Source organism: Epinephelus moara, chromosome 5 (assembly GCF_006386435.1).
Source record: "Epinephelus moara isolate mb chromosome 5, YSFRI_EMoa_1.0, whole genome shotgun sequence".
Lineage (NCBI taxonomy): Eukaryota > Metazoa > Chordata > Actinopteri > Perciformes > Serranidae > Epinephelus > Epinephelus moara.
In genome coordinates this window covers 25,400,287-25,416,485 of record NC_065510.1, presented here as the reverse complement: position 1 = coordinate 25,416,485, position 16,199 = coordinate 25,400,287, and the positions used below count along the sequence as shown (strand labels likewise).

Here is a 16,199-nt window from a genome sequence, read left to right as displayed (position 1 = left end):
GAGAGGAAATGCCAAACGAGAATAAAGCTGCGGTTGGTTTTTAGTTTCACTTCATGGCATACCCCAACGTTCCTCAACACAGATAGGAACAATACCTGATTTTTTTTGCACACAACATTTATGTACAGTATCATCATCATCTTCAAGGTTGATATGGAGAAATTGTTAGCACACAGTTGCTTATTTACACATCCAGCAGTTATAGATAGTGATGCATGATAATATCAACACATTCTCACTCCGACCTTGTCACATATTGACGTTGGTCATGGACTTTACATGTCCACATACGATGTGCAAGGTACCCTGGGTGCATTAGTTGTTGACGTCCTGGGTCACACAGTCTCTTTCAAAATAAATGAACAACGTTGGTACAACACCACAAACTGACTATTTTTCCCTTCAACAACAAAGACGTGGTTGGGTTCAGGCAACAAAAACACTTGGTTGGTTTCAGGTAACAAAAACACGTCGTTGGGTTCAGGCAACAAAAACACATGGTTGGGTTCAGGCAACAAAAACACATGGTTGGGTTCGGGCAACAAAAACATGTGGTTGGGTTCAGGCAACAAAAACACATGGTTGGGTTCGGGCAACAGAAACACGTGGTTAGGTTTAGGAAAAAAGAACAGGGTTTGGGTTCAGGCAACAAAAACACGTGGTTGGGTTCAGGCAACAAAAACACGTGGTCGGGTTCGGGCAACAAAAATACATGGTTGGGTTTAGGCAACAAAAACACATGGTTGGGTTCCGGCAACAAAAACACATGGTTGGGTTCAGGCAACAAAAACACGTGGTTGGGTTCAGGCAACAAAAACACGTGGTTAGGTTTAGGAAAAAAGAACAGGGTTTGGCGTTTAGAATTTTACAGGGCGCAACCACTGCTCTCTCAGGTAAAAGTCGGTGTTTGTTGGACCCAACCACCCCCCATCCCTCCTGCCCCAGTCGGACTTTTGCCGCCTTAACTTTCGTCCTTGTCCTGCATTTCCCACTGATGCCACTGGGCGCTGTTAGACTATAACGGCAACCTGCTGCATATCATGCTGACGTTAGAGGGCACTTTTTTCGTGGCTGCCGACGCCGCAAGTCACTGCCCAAGCGCTGAAATTTGATGACTTTGGAGTGAGACCGGCTCATAACATTGGCATGTCATTGGTATCTGTTGATACTGGCTTTAAAATAATCATCGGAATCAGCCAACATGCTTTTTCTTGCTTTGCACAATGAATGAATATTACATACACCGAAAAGTATTGTATTTCATGTCTCCATCTGCTGGTGGGCCATCACGTTAAGAGTATGCATGCATGATATGATGTTAATTCCACTACAGAAGAGACTTGATGATCAGTAAAATTAAGTAGCGAAAAAGTGGATATATCGATATCAGTGTTGGTTATCGGTCAAATAAGTTGTTACATATCAGCATATCTGGAAAAAAGTTCAATATCATGCATCCCTTGTTATGGAGCAACAATAACATTCATTTGGAGTCATGCTTCTGTCCATCTGGTGAATTTAAATCCAATATTCACTCTCTTTTAGCTCTATTTTGGACCTCACCAACTCCTGAGGGAAGAATCTGGCTCTTTAGCTGTTAAATGCTCCATTACATGTGTCTGTCTGATGTTTGCTGCTGGGCAATTAATGTTTCTAGTGCTTTGTCACTGAACAGCTGCCTGCTGTGTGAACCACGATGAGAGGGAACCAAAACAATGAGCTGAAACTCTGAAAAAGCTAAGTGTCCATATAGAGTTATATTCTGAGTGCCAGTTGTTTTGATGAATTGTTCCCAGTGAGCAGAGAGCATGTGGAAAAAGTGCTGCACCCAGAGTCTTTTCTCAGCGCACTCAAACTTTTTTTTTGTGTGTGGCCGCTCTGAGCACCTCAAGTCGAAAATATCTGAACTTTTCAGAAAGACGCTGGTGTCGTCACTGTCCTTTTAGGCAACCAATCGTACATTAAATGGGCAGGACCTGTCACCCTGGGGACTGGGACAGAAATCACAACAAAGACAGAAAAGCCCATTGGTGTGAGCAGACTGGCGAACACTGAATGCTGGTCGTGCTGTCAGATTCTGATGAGGTCGAAACGTTAGTCCTCTAATAAAGTTAGTTGCCTCAAGTCCTTGTGCTGCAGTATACTTTGGACCAAATTTCTCAAGTCTCCTGTTGCTGGTAAGTGTTGTGCTTTTATCACTGTGCACATTGTAAGCTTGTTCTTCACGATGTAATCAACCCTCTGTGAACTGAATGAAGCCTCAATAAAAAACAGTTGCTTTTGATGACATGCTCCCCAGAGCCCTGCCAGCACTTTTATGCCACAGAAAAACGCTATATGGACACACGCCATGAAGCTCTGTAAAGCAAATGGGAGCTACAGATGAGATAATAACTCTCTGTAAGTGCACCACTACAGTGACCCCTTTGACACTGTCAGTGTTTTCACATGGTCGTTATTATAAAAACATTGATTATAGCAGATTTAAAGTTTTAAACCCTAAAAGTTTTCAGAAAATCAAACCATATCTTTGATACTACCGTTATTTATGTCCTGTAGTTTTTTCTGCACTAGCCTTTAACTTAGTATTTATTTCTGCAGATAGATTTATTGGTAGTGATGGTGTCTGCCATTTCCACACTGGATTCAGAGTATGAGTATGATGTATTCATGGCATGATCTAATTTACAACAGCCTCACTGCCCGATGTTCACTCCTTATATCTTGTATTAAGTCGCTGCCCCACATTAAAAACATAACTGGCAAACACAGCATGACTTTTATTTTGAGCTGCAGCAAAGGCGCTGCATTTGTTTGGTTGTGCTTTAAACAGACTCCAGTTTCTCTCCTGTTGTGTTTCTGAGAAAGTAGCTGCTCAGTGTGTTTGCAATAGTATTAAAACGCACTTGCTGTTCCCACGGTAACCAAGGGTTTCGCCTAATCAACCAAGTTTACGTCATGGCAATCGGTTAAAAATACTCCAACCTTGTTTCCATCTGTTTGTTTTGATGTTAGGCTTTAAATACTACAGTACACATCAGCCTTAGCAACCATTGCTGCGGTGCAGATGCCCACCAGAGGCACAAAGTGGAGCAAATTTATCTTTTTTAAATGGGGACAAAACACTGAACCACTGACCCAGAATTAAAATATGAATGAAAGGGATTTAAAACGCTGCATGTTTTATCAGGTCTCTACAAAGTGTCAACTCTGGCTTCAGCTGGCTTTCAACTCATTTCATGTTTCTTGGGAGTTATAATTGGCTCCTCGCCTTGAAGGGATGGTTCAACACTTCAGAAAATATGCTTACTTGCTTTCTGTCTGAGGGTAAGAGAAGATAATTGTTGCTGGATATGGTTGGCGAGCACAGGTTTTGGTAGAGGTCTCTTGTCATAGGCACAGAACCACAGCTGTAATTCCCCAAGAACCATGGTTACAGTATGGGAAACCACAATTTCTTGTTTTCATTTCTGCTTTAAAGGTTTTATTTGTCACATAAGCCTACACAAAAAATATGTGTTGCGAAATGGAGGGTGGCACACTCATTAAAGCCTGGCTTATGGAAAGTGTGAAAAATAAGATTTAGAAAAAAATACTTATAAAGGATAGATATTATAAAAGAAATATAAGATAAAATATCATATAAATTATGTAAAATGTTCTTACTGTATGTCAGCAGTGTAGTGTAAGACAAGACACAGATTCAAGATACAATGTTTTAATTACAGAGCTTTTCAGGTGTTGGTCGTTATATTTTTCTACTTTTGAAAAAGTCAGACTCACTGTTCCCTTCACTTTCAGTTATTGCGCTAACTTTGGCTAACCACATCCTGACTCCAGGTCTGTACTTAAAGGAGCAGTGTGTCAGATTTAGGGGGATTTAGTGGCATCCAGGAGTGACAATTGCAACCAGTTGAAGCTTGGTCAGTGTTTCTCTTACACTGTTCAGAATGTGGCAGACGGGCCACTGGCCCAGTACCTGCTAATGTGTGCTTCCCTTTATCTCCGATAACTTAAGATCCAGGCGTTCAGGAGGATTTTATCAGGAGCCAGATTATCTGCAGAGATTTCTTCCTCTCCAAAACAAGCCAACCTGGTGATTTCAACCACTAAAAACACTGAATTAAGCAGTTTTATGTTAAAAAAAAAATTGAGTTTTTTCAACACTGCTCATCATGGAGGGGCTGCTCTTTACATGGCTGACATGAAAACGCAAATGGACCTATCTAGAGCCAGTGTTTGCTTTGTCCATTCTGGTATACTGTAGAAACATTGAGGTGCAACATGGTGATCTCTGCAGGTATAAGCAGTTCATCCTAAGTTTGCTTTAACACCTGTTCTGTTTGGTTCAGTTCAATTGAACTCAATTTTGTTTGCCCCCTACATGCAGTTTGTTTGGGCAGGTGTGAACACAGCAATCACACTCGGGTGTGCACCAAAACAACTGGACTGAAACCTTCTTGAAGAGGTGGTCTCGGTCCGGTTACAAACAAACTCTGTTTGTGGTTAGAACATGTTCCAACCTGGATCTGAACCAACTGCAGTCACATGACACATTGTTTGTGTTAAACATGAGCATGTTACAGTCCTGGAGGATTATTAATGTGCACCTCCTCCTGTACTGCCTTAATATGCACATTCAGCACATCCAATGCATCAAAACATTGTTTTCTAGTTGGAGCCGCGCCTCGTTTTCAAACTGTATGGTTTGACTAAAATGAACAATGACAGCAATATAGTCCACGATGACCAGCGCTAAAATCAACCTGCGTAGTTGTCCCTCCATTGTGACATTAGAGTCGCATTTATCTTGCAAGTGTACTCTTCTTCAACGTTTTGTTTACTTGCTGGATTTTTCCCACATGGAAATTCTGACCAATCAAGAGCAGCTTTCTTGCGCAAAGCATTTGATCTGGTCCGCTTGTAAATGCTGCCGTGAGAACACAAACCTACTCTAGGCAATTATGCAACTTTGTGACAAAATTAGTCCCTGATTCGGACCAAAGCAAGACAACTCTAGGTCTGAAAGCACCCTAAGGTAACAAAACACAACGATTCTTAGTTTCAGGTTATTATATAGTAAAGATATTCCATTCCTGCCAATATGTCCCCCTAAATCCTACACACTGGACCTTTAATACACAGACATAAGAATGGTATCAATCTTTTCATGTCCCTCTCGTAAAGAAAGTGAAAAATAAAATTTCCCAAAATGCTTGTACTATTTCTTTAAAATTTTATGTGAAGAGGAGGGGGTCATGTGTCTACGCAGAAGATGAGCAGAAATTTTCATAAACTCAGTGCCTGACTCAGGTCCTCTCACTTTTCTCTGATCCTCTCATCATGGACTCTGAAGCCAACGAGTTGTCCTGAGAGAGTGTTGTTAGATGAAATGGAACATTCTGTGATGATTAACTTCATAAATACTTACTCATTTTGTGCGTCTTCCTCTTTGATTTTATGTTCTACAGCCTGCACAGCCGCAGCCAAGGAGGCACTGGTCTCCTCCAAACGATGCTGCACCTCCTCCTGCTGTACTTCCTCCACTTGACCCTCCAGCTCCCTCGCATTCTCTTCCTCAGCCCTCTTCCTCTCCTCCTCCTGCTGCTCCTTGTTCCTCTTGTGCTCCCTCTCTCTCTTCCTCTCCTCTTCCTCTCGCCTCCTCTCCTCTTCCTCCTCCAGCTCTCGTCCTCCCAGCAGGTCGATGGAGAGGCCGGCGATGGAGGAGCGGGGAGGTTTGACAGGGTGTGGGGAGGGCGTGGAGGGACTCTGGGCCGGAGAAGGGGAAGCAAGAGGGAGTCCTGGAGAGAGGGAGGGAGCAGAGGGGGTGTCAGGAGCAGGAAGAGGGGCGACAGAGGAGGGGAGAGGAGAGGAGGGTTTGGGGGCCGGGGTGGGGCTGGCTGCGGCAGGGCTGGTAGCAACAGGACTCGGGCTCATGGCAGCTGAAGCTACTATTGCTTTTCCTGGTTTAGGTGCCGTCGGAGGCCCACGCGGTTTCGGGGATACAGGAGGAGGGACGCGCTTCGGCTCTGGTCGGAGAGAGTCAGAGGGAAAGATGTCAGTTTTTAAGCTGATAAACTCACACATATAAACGACCTATACGGGCACAAAGGCAGATATCTATTTGCCAGATGAGGATTGTCTTCAGTCACTTATACATAAAATCTTAAAAATATACTATGCAGGATTTTCCTACAAAACAACGTATAAAATCATACAGGCAGAGACTCTGCCCTCTGTGTTCAGGACGTTTATGGGTGTGTATCCCCACAGCGCTCAAGTGAGGTCAAAATTTAATAAAAAGGCAGCAAACAGGTGCCAGACTGTAAGCAGCAGGCAACCAAGAGACACAGCGTCAACAAAATGCAAATATAGCGAGGCAAAACGCCAAAGGAGAGTGAATCTGGGGTTGGATTTGACCTTACAAACAGTAACCGACAATCCTGCATAGTATACCTTTAAAGAGAGCTCTGAATATTATTCATTATTACTTTTCTTAACCTTTTACCACCCAGTGTTTACAATGTGACACTAGCAGAAGAAAACCTTCAATTACCAACTATTCTAGGTTTTGATTTCAACTCACTCAGAATAATTCCATTGGCTACACAAAATGGTCACGTTGGGATGATGTTTAAATTTTGGGTACAAGTCTATAAATGATACTGAAGTAGAACAGCAACATAGCAACACAAGAGTCTCCTCGATAACAATATTAGAATTTTATGCTGTGATCTTAGCTTCCCACCATGATGTCTTCGTACATTTTCTTTGTCTGACCAACAGTCCAAAACACAAAAATACTCAGTTTACAATGTTATGAAAGAAGGAAAAGAAACACAACAAATACACATTTTTGAGAAACTACTTAACAATGAATAGCTTATCAGATAGTTGCAAATTTATTTTCTGTCGATTGACTAATTGACTAATTATTTCAGCTCTAGTTTACCACTGAATGTGTTACTAAAATCAAGGAAACTCATTACAAATTATAGCTTTAAAGCCCCTGTGTAGTAAAGACGCACACGATACAAACTGCGTCCCTGGCTCAACTCCAGCTGGGAACCTCTCTTCCTGCATTTCCTGTCAGTATCTCGAAAGGTAAAATGCCAGTAAATTATTTAAAAGCCCTGATGTGTTGAAATGTTCTGACTTTGGTGCCTGTCAGTGGTGAAATGAAAAAAGACAAATGAAGGTCAATAATCCCACTCCCCAACCCCACAGTTTCAACATGTGGACTTCGATGTGAGAGGGCTGAAAGGCAACACAGACTGCTTATATTTTCATGTAAATCAACACCATCAGAGTATTTAAACGCTATAATCACGTAAAAAATATACAGATTGTGACTTTAGAGTGAGATTGTGACTGACGGGCTACATAAACATTAATACAGACAGAAGCTAAACTGACTAAATGCCAGCTTGTGTATATGTATCTCACCAGGACTCTGTGCTGTCTCAGTGTTGTCAGGCCCGGGTATGGGGACCCTGCGAGTCGGTGTTGGGGGATCCGCTTGTGTCTTCCTCAGGGCGACTGTGGATGGTTTAGGTGAGACCGGCGGCTTCAGAGACTTCCTAGCCTCCATCCACTCACAGCTCTCTCTGTTGGCCTCCGTCCTATCAGAGACCTCAGACACCGGCCGCCGCCTCAGGACCACGCCGCCGTTCTGCTGCGGCTCACCTCCGTTTTTCCGGCTGCTATCTGTTTGACTGCTAGGAGAGTCTAATTGGTTATTGCTTTGAGTGGCACTTTCTGGATGCTCAGCTGTGCGTTGTCTCCTGCGTATAGTGTCAGAGCCGGTTGTCATGGTGACAGCATTGGCTTCCACAGATGCAGGTGCTTCAGAGTCTGTCACCACAGGACGCGGCCTCCTTCGGAGCGTTGCTGTGCCGTCTGTGATCTCTGCTGCTGAGGAGACCACAGTGGAGCGGGGTCGGGGCTCTGGACGTTGCTGGGCTGGTTGCCGAGGTAACAAGTCGAGCTGATCACCAGGGAGGCCTTCTGGTCCGCTGATGGTCCTGCGGCGACTTAAGACATCCTCATCCTCAGATCCAAGACCTCCTGCACCAGCCTGCCGACGAAGTACAGGCGGACTCACCTGAAGGTCACAGGAATTTTAGACATGCATGTTGCTGATAAACATTTTAAAATATAATTTTCATAACCAAACACAAAGACCCACACCTGTAGGTAGTTGGTGCTGCCTCCCAGATTCCTTGGCAGGGTTTTGGCTCCACCTACGATGGATGTTTCCAGCATAGCAGCGAGGCTGCGAACACTCCCAGAAGCCCCCTCTGATCTCTCCAGGCCTGCTGAGTCCTGAGATCTTAAAGCTGATCCCAGGCTGCCACAGTCACTGGCTCGCCGCTCTCGATAGGTTGGCAGCCCAAGTAGCCCCTCCACCTGTCCCTCTCCCTCCCCGTCACCCCCAGTAATGGAAGAACAGGACCGTTTAGGTGGTGTGGGGGGCCGACCTTTCCGACGGGGGCGGAGGGTGACAGACGATTGGCTGCGGTTAACAGTGACATCATTAGGAGCAGTACGTGCAGAGCTGCTGCGGCACACAGTGGCATATCTAGAGTCTGATTCTGAGCCAATTAGACTGTGAGTTCTCCGTCGCTCTTCCTCCTCACTGGGCAGACGGAGCAGCGGTACTGATGCATCTATTGTTGCCATCTGGGTGGAGGGGCGCGGCCGAGCCCTGGGGGACGCCTGCTGGGTTCGGCCATGTGGGGGAGTTTGTGTTGGGGTTTGTGTCGGTGAGTGGGGAGGGGTCTGTGAATGTGTGAGACCTGGGCGAGGTTTGGCCAGTGGGCTGGGGGCACCCTCCCTCTGCTTACGCACTTCCCTCCGGGGCTCTGAGCCGGTGCTGCCACCTGGACTGGACGGAGGTGTAGAGGGGCTCTGAGGAGGCTCAGAGCCACTTTCTCCTCTCTGCAGGTCCTTCAGTCTCTTCACTCCCAACATCAGCTTCTTCTGATGGCCTGAGGCAGGGGTGGAGGAGAGACATAAAGAAATGTAATTATTGTGAAGAGGAAAGACAATAAAAACACATTAAGCCTTAAAAGCTAAAAGACATTCCATTATGATGCTACAGTGAAGTTGACCTTTGACCTTGTGGATATTAGATCTCATCACTTCATAACTTTATCCTATTAGACATTTATATGAAATGTTGTCATAATTATCTTATGAATTCCTGAGTTATTGCCAAAAACATGTTGTGAGGTCACAGTGACCTTGACCTTGAACCACCAAATTCTAGTCAGTTCATTCTTGAGTCCAAGGGGACCTTTGGGCCAAATTTGAGGAAACTCCTTCAAGGCCTTCCCGAGATATTGCATTCACAAAATGAGATGCATACAAGGTCACAGTGACCTTGACCTTTGACCACTAAATTCTTATCAGTTCATCCTCGATTCAAAGTTAATGGTTGTGCCAAATTTAAAGAACTTCCCTCAAGGTGTTCTGGAGATATCACATTTACGAGAATGAGACAGATGAGGTCACAATGACCAAAATCTAACCAGTTCATCCTCTAGTCCAAGTGTGACAAAGTTAAAAAAAAAAATCCCTTAAGGCGTTCTTGAGATATTGCGTTTATGAGAATGGGATGGACGTACAGAGAGACAACCCAAGAACATAATGCATCTGGACACGGCTATCGCTGGTACAGAGGTATAAAAATCAAATGTTCTGTGGCTGAATAATTCAGTACAAATATTCCAGACACAACAGAAACTTATACAGTATTTAACTACTGTTTGTGCTGTAGAGAGACACAAAACCTTTGGTAACAAGTGGGCTATGAGTGACGTCTTCTATTCATAGATTTTGACAATCATACTTGTCATTTACATCAAAGTTCTCTATCTCTACTGGCTTGGTTATGTTATTACTTCATCCCCCATATTCATAATGTAGCTGCATCTTACCGAGCTTCGTAATACCAATCTCTTGCAGGTCTTCAAGGCTGATGTCAGAGATGAAGTCAATGTTTTCATATCCATTCTGCACCAGGACCTGGTAGTACTGACTAAGACCCAGGTGTGACAGCCAGTCTGCCAAATTGGCCTAAAAAACACACAGGGACACACAAACATGGGTACAATGTGAAAAGCTTGCAAGATACAGTTTACACTTCTACTGCATTTTGATTCTGAAACACTAGTTTCCTAACAGACAAGAATAGCTGCATGTGTTTATATACAGTATACGCTTGTGTTCGTGCAGCTGCCAAAATTCAACATTTCCCCCTTTTCTCTAGTTTGTGTAGTACACGTGAGAGCCTTACAGGCTTGTGGTCCGGCAGCCAGTCTGTGGAGGGCAGCTTGCTGATCTCTGATGTTAACTTCTTTCGATGTCCCGGCTTCATGACCCCAATTGCCGTCAGGTCCTTCAATGCAAAGCACACTTAGTCACATCAGGAATTCACCGCAGCTACTGTAGGTGTTTTTATTCTCCTTAATGTAAACAATTTTATGCGTGCGTTTGACATTTGTACATGAGCTGTGTGTGATATGCCTTCAGGAATATTTTGCTTTGGATAATCTCTGATGAGTGTCCCCTGCCCTGAGGGGGTTTACGTCATACCACTGTGTCCGCTTCAGTACACACAAACACACACATACGCACTGGCACTATAAACACAGTCAAGGACAAACACAGGGTAGCGTTTACAGCACAGACTGGAACACACGGCCATGTGTGAACACAGGTATGCAAATGAAGCAGACAGAGTATGAGAAGTGACTGGTTGAGGCTCAGGACTCACACCGGGGGGTCAGGTGACAGAGACAGGAGGGTCATGATGACATCATCCACGTCAGTGGGGAGCTGATTTGAGAGCTGAGCTGGGCGGAGCCTTGACAGACAAGGGGCGGGCGTGAGGGGGTCAGGGGTCATGACCTTACCTCAGGGGTCATGCGGCTAATGGTGTCTAGATCATATCCCGCGGTGAGGAAGTGGGTGGTGTAGAACTGCAGCTGAAACTCACCCAGCCACGCCACTACTGCCTGCTTCTAGAACACAGAACACAAAACACTACTGCCTGCTTCTAGAAGAGTCCGCAGGCTTCTTCTAGAGCACAGAACACAGGCCTGTTCTAGAACACAGCATAGCAGCCTGCTCTAGAACACAGGGTAGAAAACTATTGTAGAATACAATACAGCAGCTTTCTCTAGAACACAGGAGAGAAGTCTATAGAACATAACGTAGCAGTCTGCTCTAGCACACAGGGGAGAAGACTAATGTACAACACAATATAGCAGCCTGCTCTAGAACACAGGGCAGAAAACTATTGTAGAGCACAATACGGCAGCCTGCTCTAGAACACAGGAGAGAAGACTGTTCTATAAAACAACAACATGGCAGCCTGCTCTAGAACACATGGGTAAAACTACTATAGAACACAACATAGCAGCCTTCTCCCAAACACAAGGGATAAGAGTGTTCTAGAAAACAATATAGCAGCCTGCTCTATAACATAGAAGTCTAGAATAGACTCTAGACTAGCTCGAGAATATAGGAGAAAAGTCTATAAAACATAACATAGCAGCCTGCTCTAGAACATAGAAGTCTATAGAACACAATATAGCAGCCTGCTCTAGAACACAGGGGGGAGGACTAATGTACAACACAACAAAGCAGCCTGCTCTAGACTATAGGATATACGTCTGTAGAACATAACATAGCAGTCTGCTCTAGAACATAGGGGGGGAAGACTCTTCTAGAAAACAACATAATAGCCTGCATCCAGAATATAGGAGTCTAGAATAAAGTCTAGAATAGCTCTAGAATATAGGAGAGAAGGCTATGGGACCCAATATAGCAGCTTGCTCTAGAACACAGGGGAGAACACTGTTGTAGAACATGACATGGTAGCCTGCTCCAGAGCATAGGGAAGAAGACTGTCTAGAACACAGCACAGCAGCCTGCTCCAGATCACAGAGGAGAAGACTGTTCTAGAAAACAGCAAAGAAACTTCCATTGTACTCCTCTAAAATGTGACCCTACTCTGTACAAAAATCTAGGAAATATTTACCAGCAAGAAATGGGAACCTATTCTTCTCATAATAGAGCGGTAAGATCACTTCAGGGTCTTCAGTAATAACACTATAAATGGATCTCTCTAGAGTGGACATTATTTCCCTTTGGGTAAGTGGGAAAGAACGTATATAACATAGAAGTCTAGAATAGACTCTAGAATAGCTCTAGGATATACGAGACAAGTCCAAAAATCTTAACATAGAAGCCTGCTCTAAAACACAGGCGTCTAGAATAAACTCTAGAATAGCTCTATAATATAGCAGAAAAGTCTATAAAACATAACATAGCAGCAAGCTCTAGAACACAGGGGAGAAAACTAATATACAACTCAACATAGGAGCCTACTCTAGACTATGGGAGATAAGTCTATAGAACATAACATAGCAGTCTGTTCTAGATCATAGGGGAGAAGACTGTTCTAGAAAACAACTTAGTAGCCTGCTCTAGAATACAGGAGTCTAGAATAAACTCTAGAATAGCTCTAGAACACAGGGGAGAAGTCTGTAAAACAACAGCATAACCTGCTCTAGAACACAGGGCAGAAAACTATTGTAGAAAGCAACATAGCAGCCTGCTCTAGACTATGGGAGATAAGTCTATAGAACATAACATAGCAGCCAGCTCAAGAATATAGGAGAGAAGTCTATGGGACACAACATAGTAGCCTGCTCTAGATCCAGGGAAGAAGTCTATAGAACACAATATAGCAGCTTGCTCTAGAACACAGAGGAGAAGACTGTTCTAGAAAACAGCAAAGAAACTTCCATTGTATTCATATAAAATTTGATCCTACTCTACACCAAAAGCTAGGAAATTTTTACCAGCAAGAAATGGAAACTTGTTCTGAAACTCATAATAGAGCGGTAAGATCACTTCAGGGTCTTCAGTAATAATACTACAAATGGATCTCTCTAGAATACACATTATTTCCCTTTGGGTGAGTGGGAAAGAATGTTTTCTTATCTGGGCTGACACATTCTAAGGGGGTGATCACACTGAAATGAGACGCTAGAGACGTGGACGCTTCAAAGACGCTTGAAACGCTTATTCAATGCGCACTAGCTATTGGCGTCTGACACTCAAAAAGTTGAAAATATTTTAACTTTTCAGCGTCTACGCGCATCTAAAAAGAAGCGTCTAAAAAGACGCCGGAAAAACGCCAGTCTAAAAAGACGCTTGAACGCCAGTCAGACGAGCCGTATCATAGGAAAACAATGGTTTTACTGGCGTCGCGTTTCTAGCGTTTCATCTCGATGTGATCGCTCCCTTACAGGTCAAACCACTGGTATCCATGTTATAGTCTGTGAATGAATTCAGTGTCAAAGGTTGTTGGATGAGATCAACCAATGAAGATAAACTAAGAATACTACTGCTTTCTCCTCTATGACAGAACACGTCTGTTGCCTGGTAACTGCTGACTGCTTGATTCTAGAAAACGTTACCTGCCTGCTTCTAGATCACACACAGAGAATTTAACCCTTAGCTTCACAGTACACGCAGCGCTGCTGGCAGGTTCTAGAGCAGAGTGGCAGCATGTGGGTGCCTGGTGTCTCAGTGTGGTGTGAGGACAGGGGGGGTGGGTGGAGGGACAGAAGGCAAGACAGCAACTGACTCCTCGATGTGTCTGTCACTCTGCCTGTCTCCATGGTGACACACTCACATGCCCATCCCCATGGTGTCGTCTGTTCAGGTGCAACACAACCACCCTGGCAGACGCCTCACTGTGACCACTGAGCCCACCCTTGTAGATCACCTTCTCTCAAGCCAAAGCACTGGTTGAGAGGTAACAGGAAAAAAAACAGAAAGAGGAGGCTCCAAGGTGAACCAATCTGCCATCCAAGAACTCACTTTCCCATCATCCTCCTCTGCCTTCCGCTCAAATGACCGCTGTTCATGAACTGTGCAACTGGAGGAGCCTTGAAGGGAAGGTGGAGAGGTGAGACATGGGAGAAAAACAAGAGAGAAAAGAATAAAATATATTACTTTTAGCAGTAAAGGACCACTCTGTTATTTCATTCTTTCATATTTTGGTAATTAGAACACATTTTCACATAAACAATTCCCCAAAATGCTTATCTGAGTAGTGTTTTCATTTCTGGGCTCTTAAGTTCCTTCATAATATATTAGAGCAGAGTTTATTTATGATGTAATATAACATGTAATAATATACAAATTACAGTGAAAGTGAAAACAATCACTGCACTTCCTTGATCATAGAAAATGAGAGATGCTTAACTGGTGTTGTCATTCAGTTATGAGTTCAAATGTTTGCAGTTACATCTGATTAATTATTTACCAAACAGACAGCTTTTTATGATCTCCTCTGTCCTGATAAATTATTAACAACTTAAGGAACCAGGAAATTGAAATGTTGCCTTGATGCAAAGCCAAGAAACTGTGTTATCTAGTGATCAAGTGCAGTCTTTGAGGATGAGAAGCAGTGGAGAAATTAAATCAAGTTGGGTTTATATTGCCTGTGTAGTCCTTCGTAATAACTTTGGCAACAGCATTCAGGGATGGCTGGCTCGGTGGGGGTGTTTTAGCACTACACTTCCCACATATCACTTGAACCAGTGGAATGACAGCAGACTAAAATATGCTAATTTATATGCTTCTTTCAAAGTGAGATTCATAAATCAACTACAACTAAAAGCACGGTGCCCAGATTTAAGTGGAATACCCGAGATGCCATATAAATGTCTTTACAACACATTATATGTGTATATAAATATATAAAACATATTTTACAGACACACTGTTTATGTAAGACTTTCCATAGCCCCAAGCAAATATTCAAATAAAGAAAAGTGCAGCTGCTTACAACATGTCAATGCTTTGTCAGTAATGAAGTTTAACAGGTTATAAGTGGGCCCTGCTCCAATATAATCCTTAATAGGGTTATGTAATACACATCAGGCTGTGGTTAGTATAATGATGGCAAAACCTGCAGGTGTAAACTTGAAGAATTTTTAACAACATCATTTTTAAAGTGACATCTTTTAATTTTTCAGCAGATTTACTGGAGTTTTACATGTTACCTACACCGTAGCCTGTGGTACGCCTTCCCATAAATGTAACTACACGTCGCGGTGATGCAGACCTCCTGTCTACTTTTGTAAGCTGACACCATTTCCCTCAGTAGAAACAAAGCTTTTATTTACTTTGATTTCACAGGTAAGAAAAATTGTGAAGACAATAAAGCCTCCACAAAAGTAGCATTTTAAGTCCTGTGTGTAATTTATCCTTCAGGGATTTATACTTCGGGATCTATCCTGGATTCATATGAGCAGAGGAAATCTTCGCTTGTCGCTAGGCTAATTTATACAATGTACTGTAAAATGTCATAAGCTGGCACTAATAATGTTAGCACGTTATATTTGTTTGGAAGACGTGTTTAGCATAAGTAAGTTGTTTTGTCAGTGAACCTTGTGAGTTGTAATGGAGCAAAATTATGTACCGTTACCTTCATTAAATGTTGCTGTTGTCCCTGGTTTTATATGAGAAGAGGAAAAGATCGCTAGCTGCTACGCTAATCAATACAATGTAAAATGCCATAGGCTTGTGCTAATAACATTAGCATGCTGTATTTATGGGGGAAATGTGTCCAGATAAAGACAGGTGCTTTGTCTGTGAATGCTGCGAGTTATAGTGAAGCTGATTAGTGTACTTGTGTTTGAAATTGTCTCTATTAAGCCATGTTTAATGTGTGTTTAATGTGTGTTTTAAATTAACTACACTTCACAGCACTTCACAGAAACCCCGCCACCAACCAGTGTTTTGGAGGTGTAACTGCAGAGTGACACAGACACTCCACCGCACAAGTATAAATGGTCACAACCGTGTAGGTGAAGTGCGTAGGATACGGCGTAGGGTCTGCCGCACAACTATAAATCCCACTTAAGGCTGATGTCATCCTTCTGTATTTGTCTTTTTCTTTGCATGTTAAAGTGAAGCATTTAGATTTTTTGCGATCTGATTTGTGGTGGCTAATGCTGCTCAGGCAAATTACACATTCTGCTTAGTACAAACAGCTAAAGCGAAAAACACAAATTCCTGAGAACCAAAAGGCATTACTCCCAAGACAGAGCGACCTGTCCCTGGCTGTTTGGAACAGTGTTTGAGAGCTGCTCTTATAAATAAATAAC

At 43.3% G+C, this 16,199-nt stretch overlaps 1 protein-coding gene across 1 annotated transcript in view; it reads right to left on the bottom strand.

The window, feature by feature from the left end:
• LOC126390944 (caskin-1-like) overlaps positions 1–16,199 on the bottom strand; it is a 52,441-nt gene that overhangs the window by 2,364 nt on the left and 33,878 nt on the right. Inside the window, exons 14-20 of the mRNA XM_050045465.1 lie at positions 13,903–13,970; positions 10,920–11,027; positions 10,301–10,402; positions 9,942–10,080; positions 8,191–8,990; positions 7,447–8,104; positions 5,432–6,029 (exon numbers count right to left, since the gene is read on the bottom strand). Of these exons, the coding sequence (XP_049901422.1) occupies positions 5,432–6,029; positions 7,447–8,104; positions 8,191–8,990; positions 9,942–10,080; positions 10,301–10,402; positions 10,920–11,027; positions 13,903–13,970 (2,473 nt within the window). The remainder of the gene's footprint in view (positions 1–5,431; positions 6,030–7,446; positions 8,105–8,190; positions 8,991–9,941; positions 10,081–10,300; positions 10,403–10,919; positions 11,028–13,902; positions 13,971–16,199) is intronic.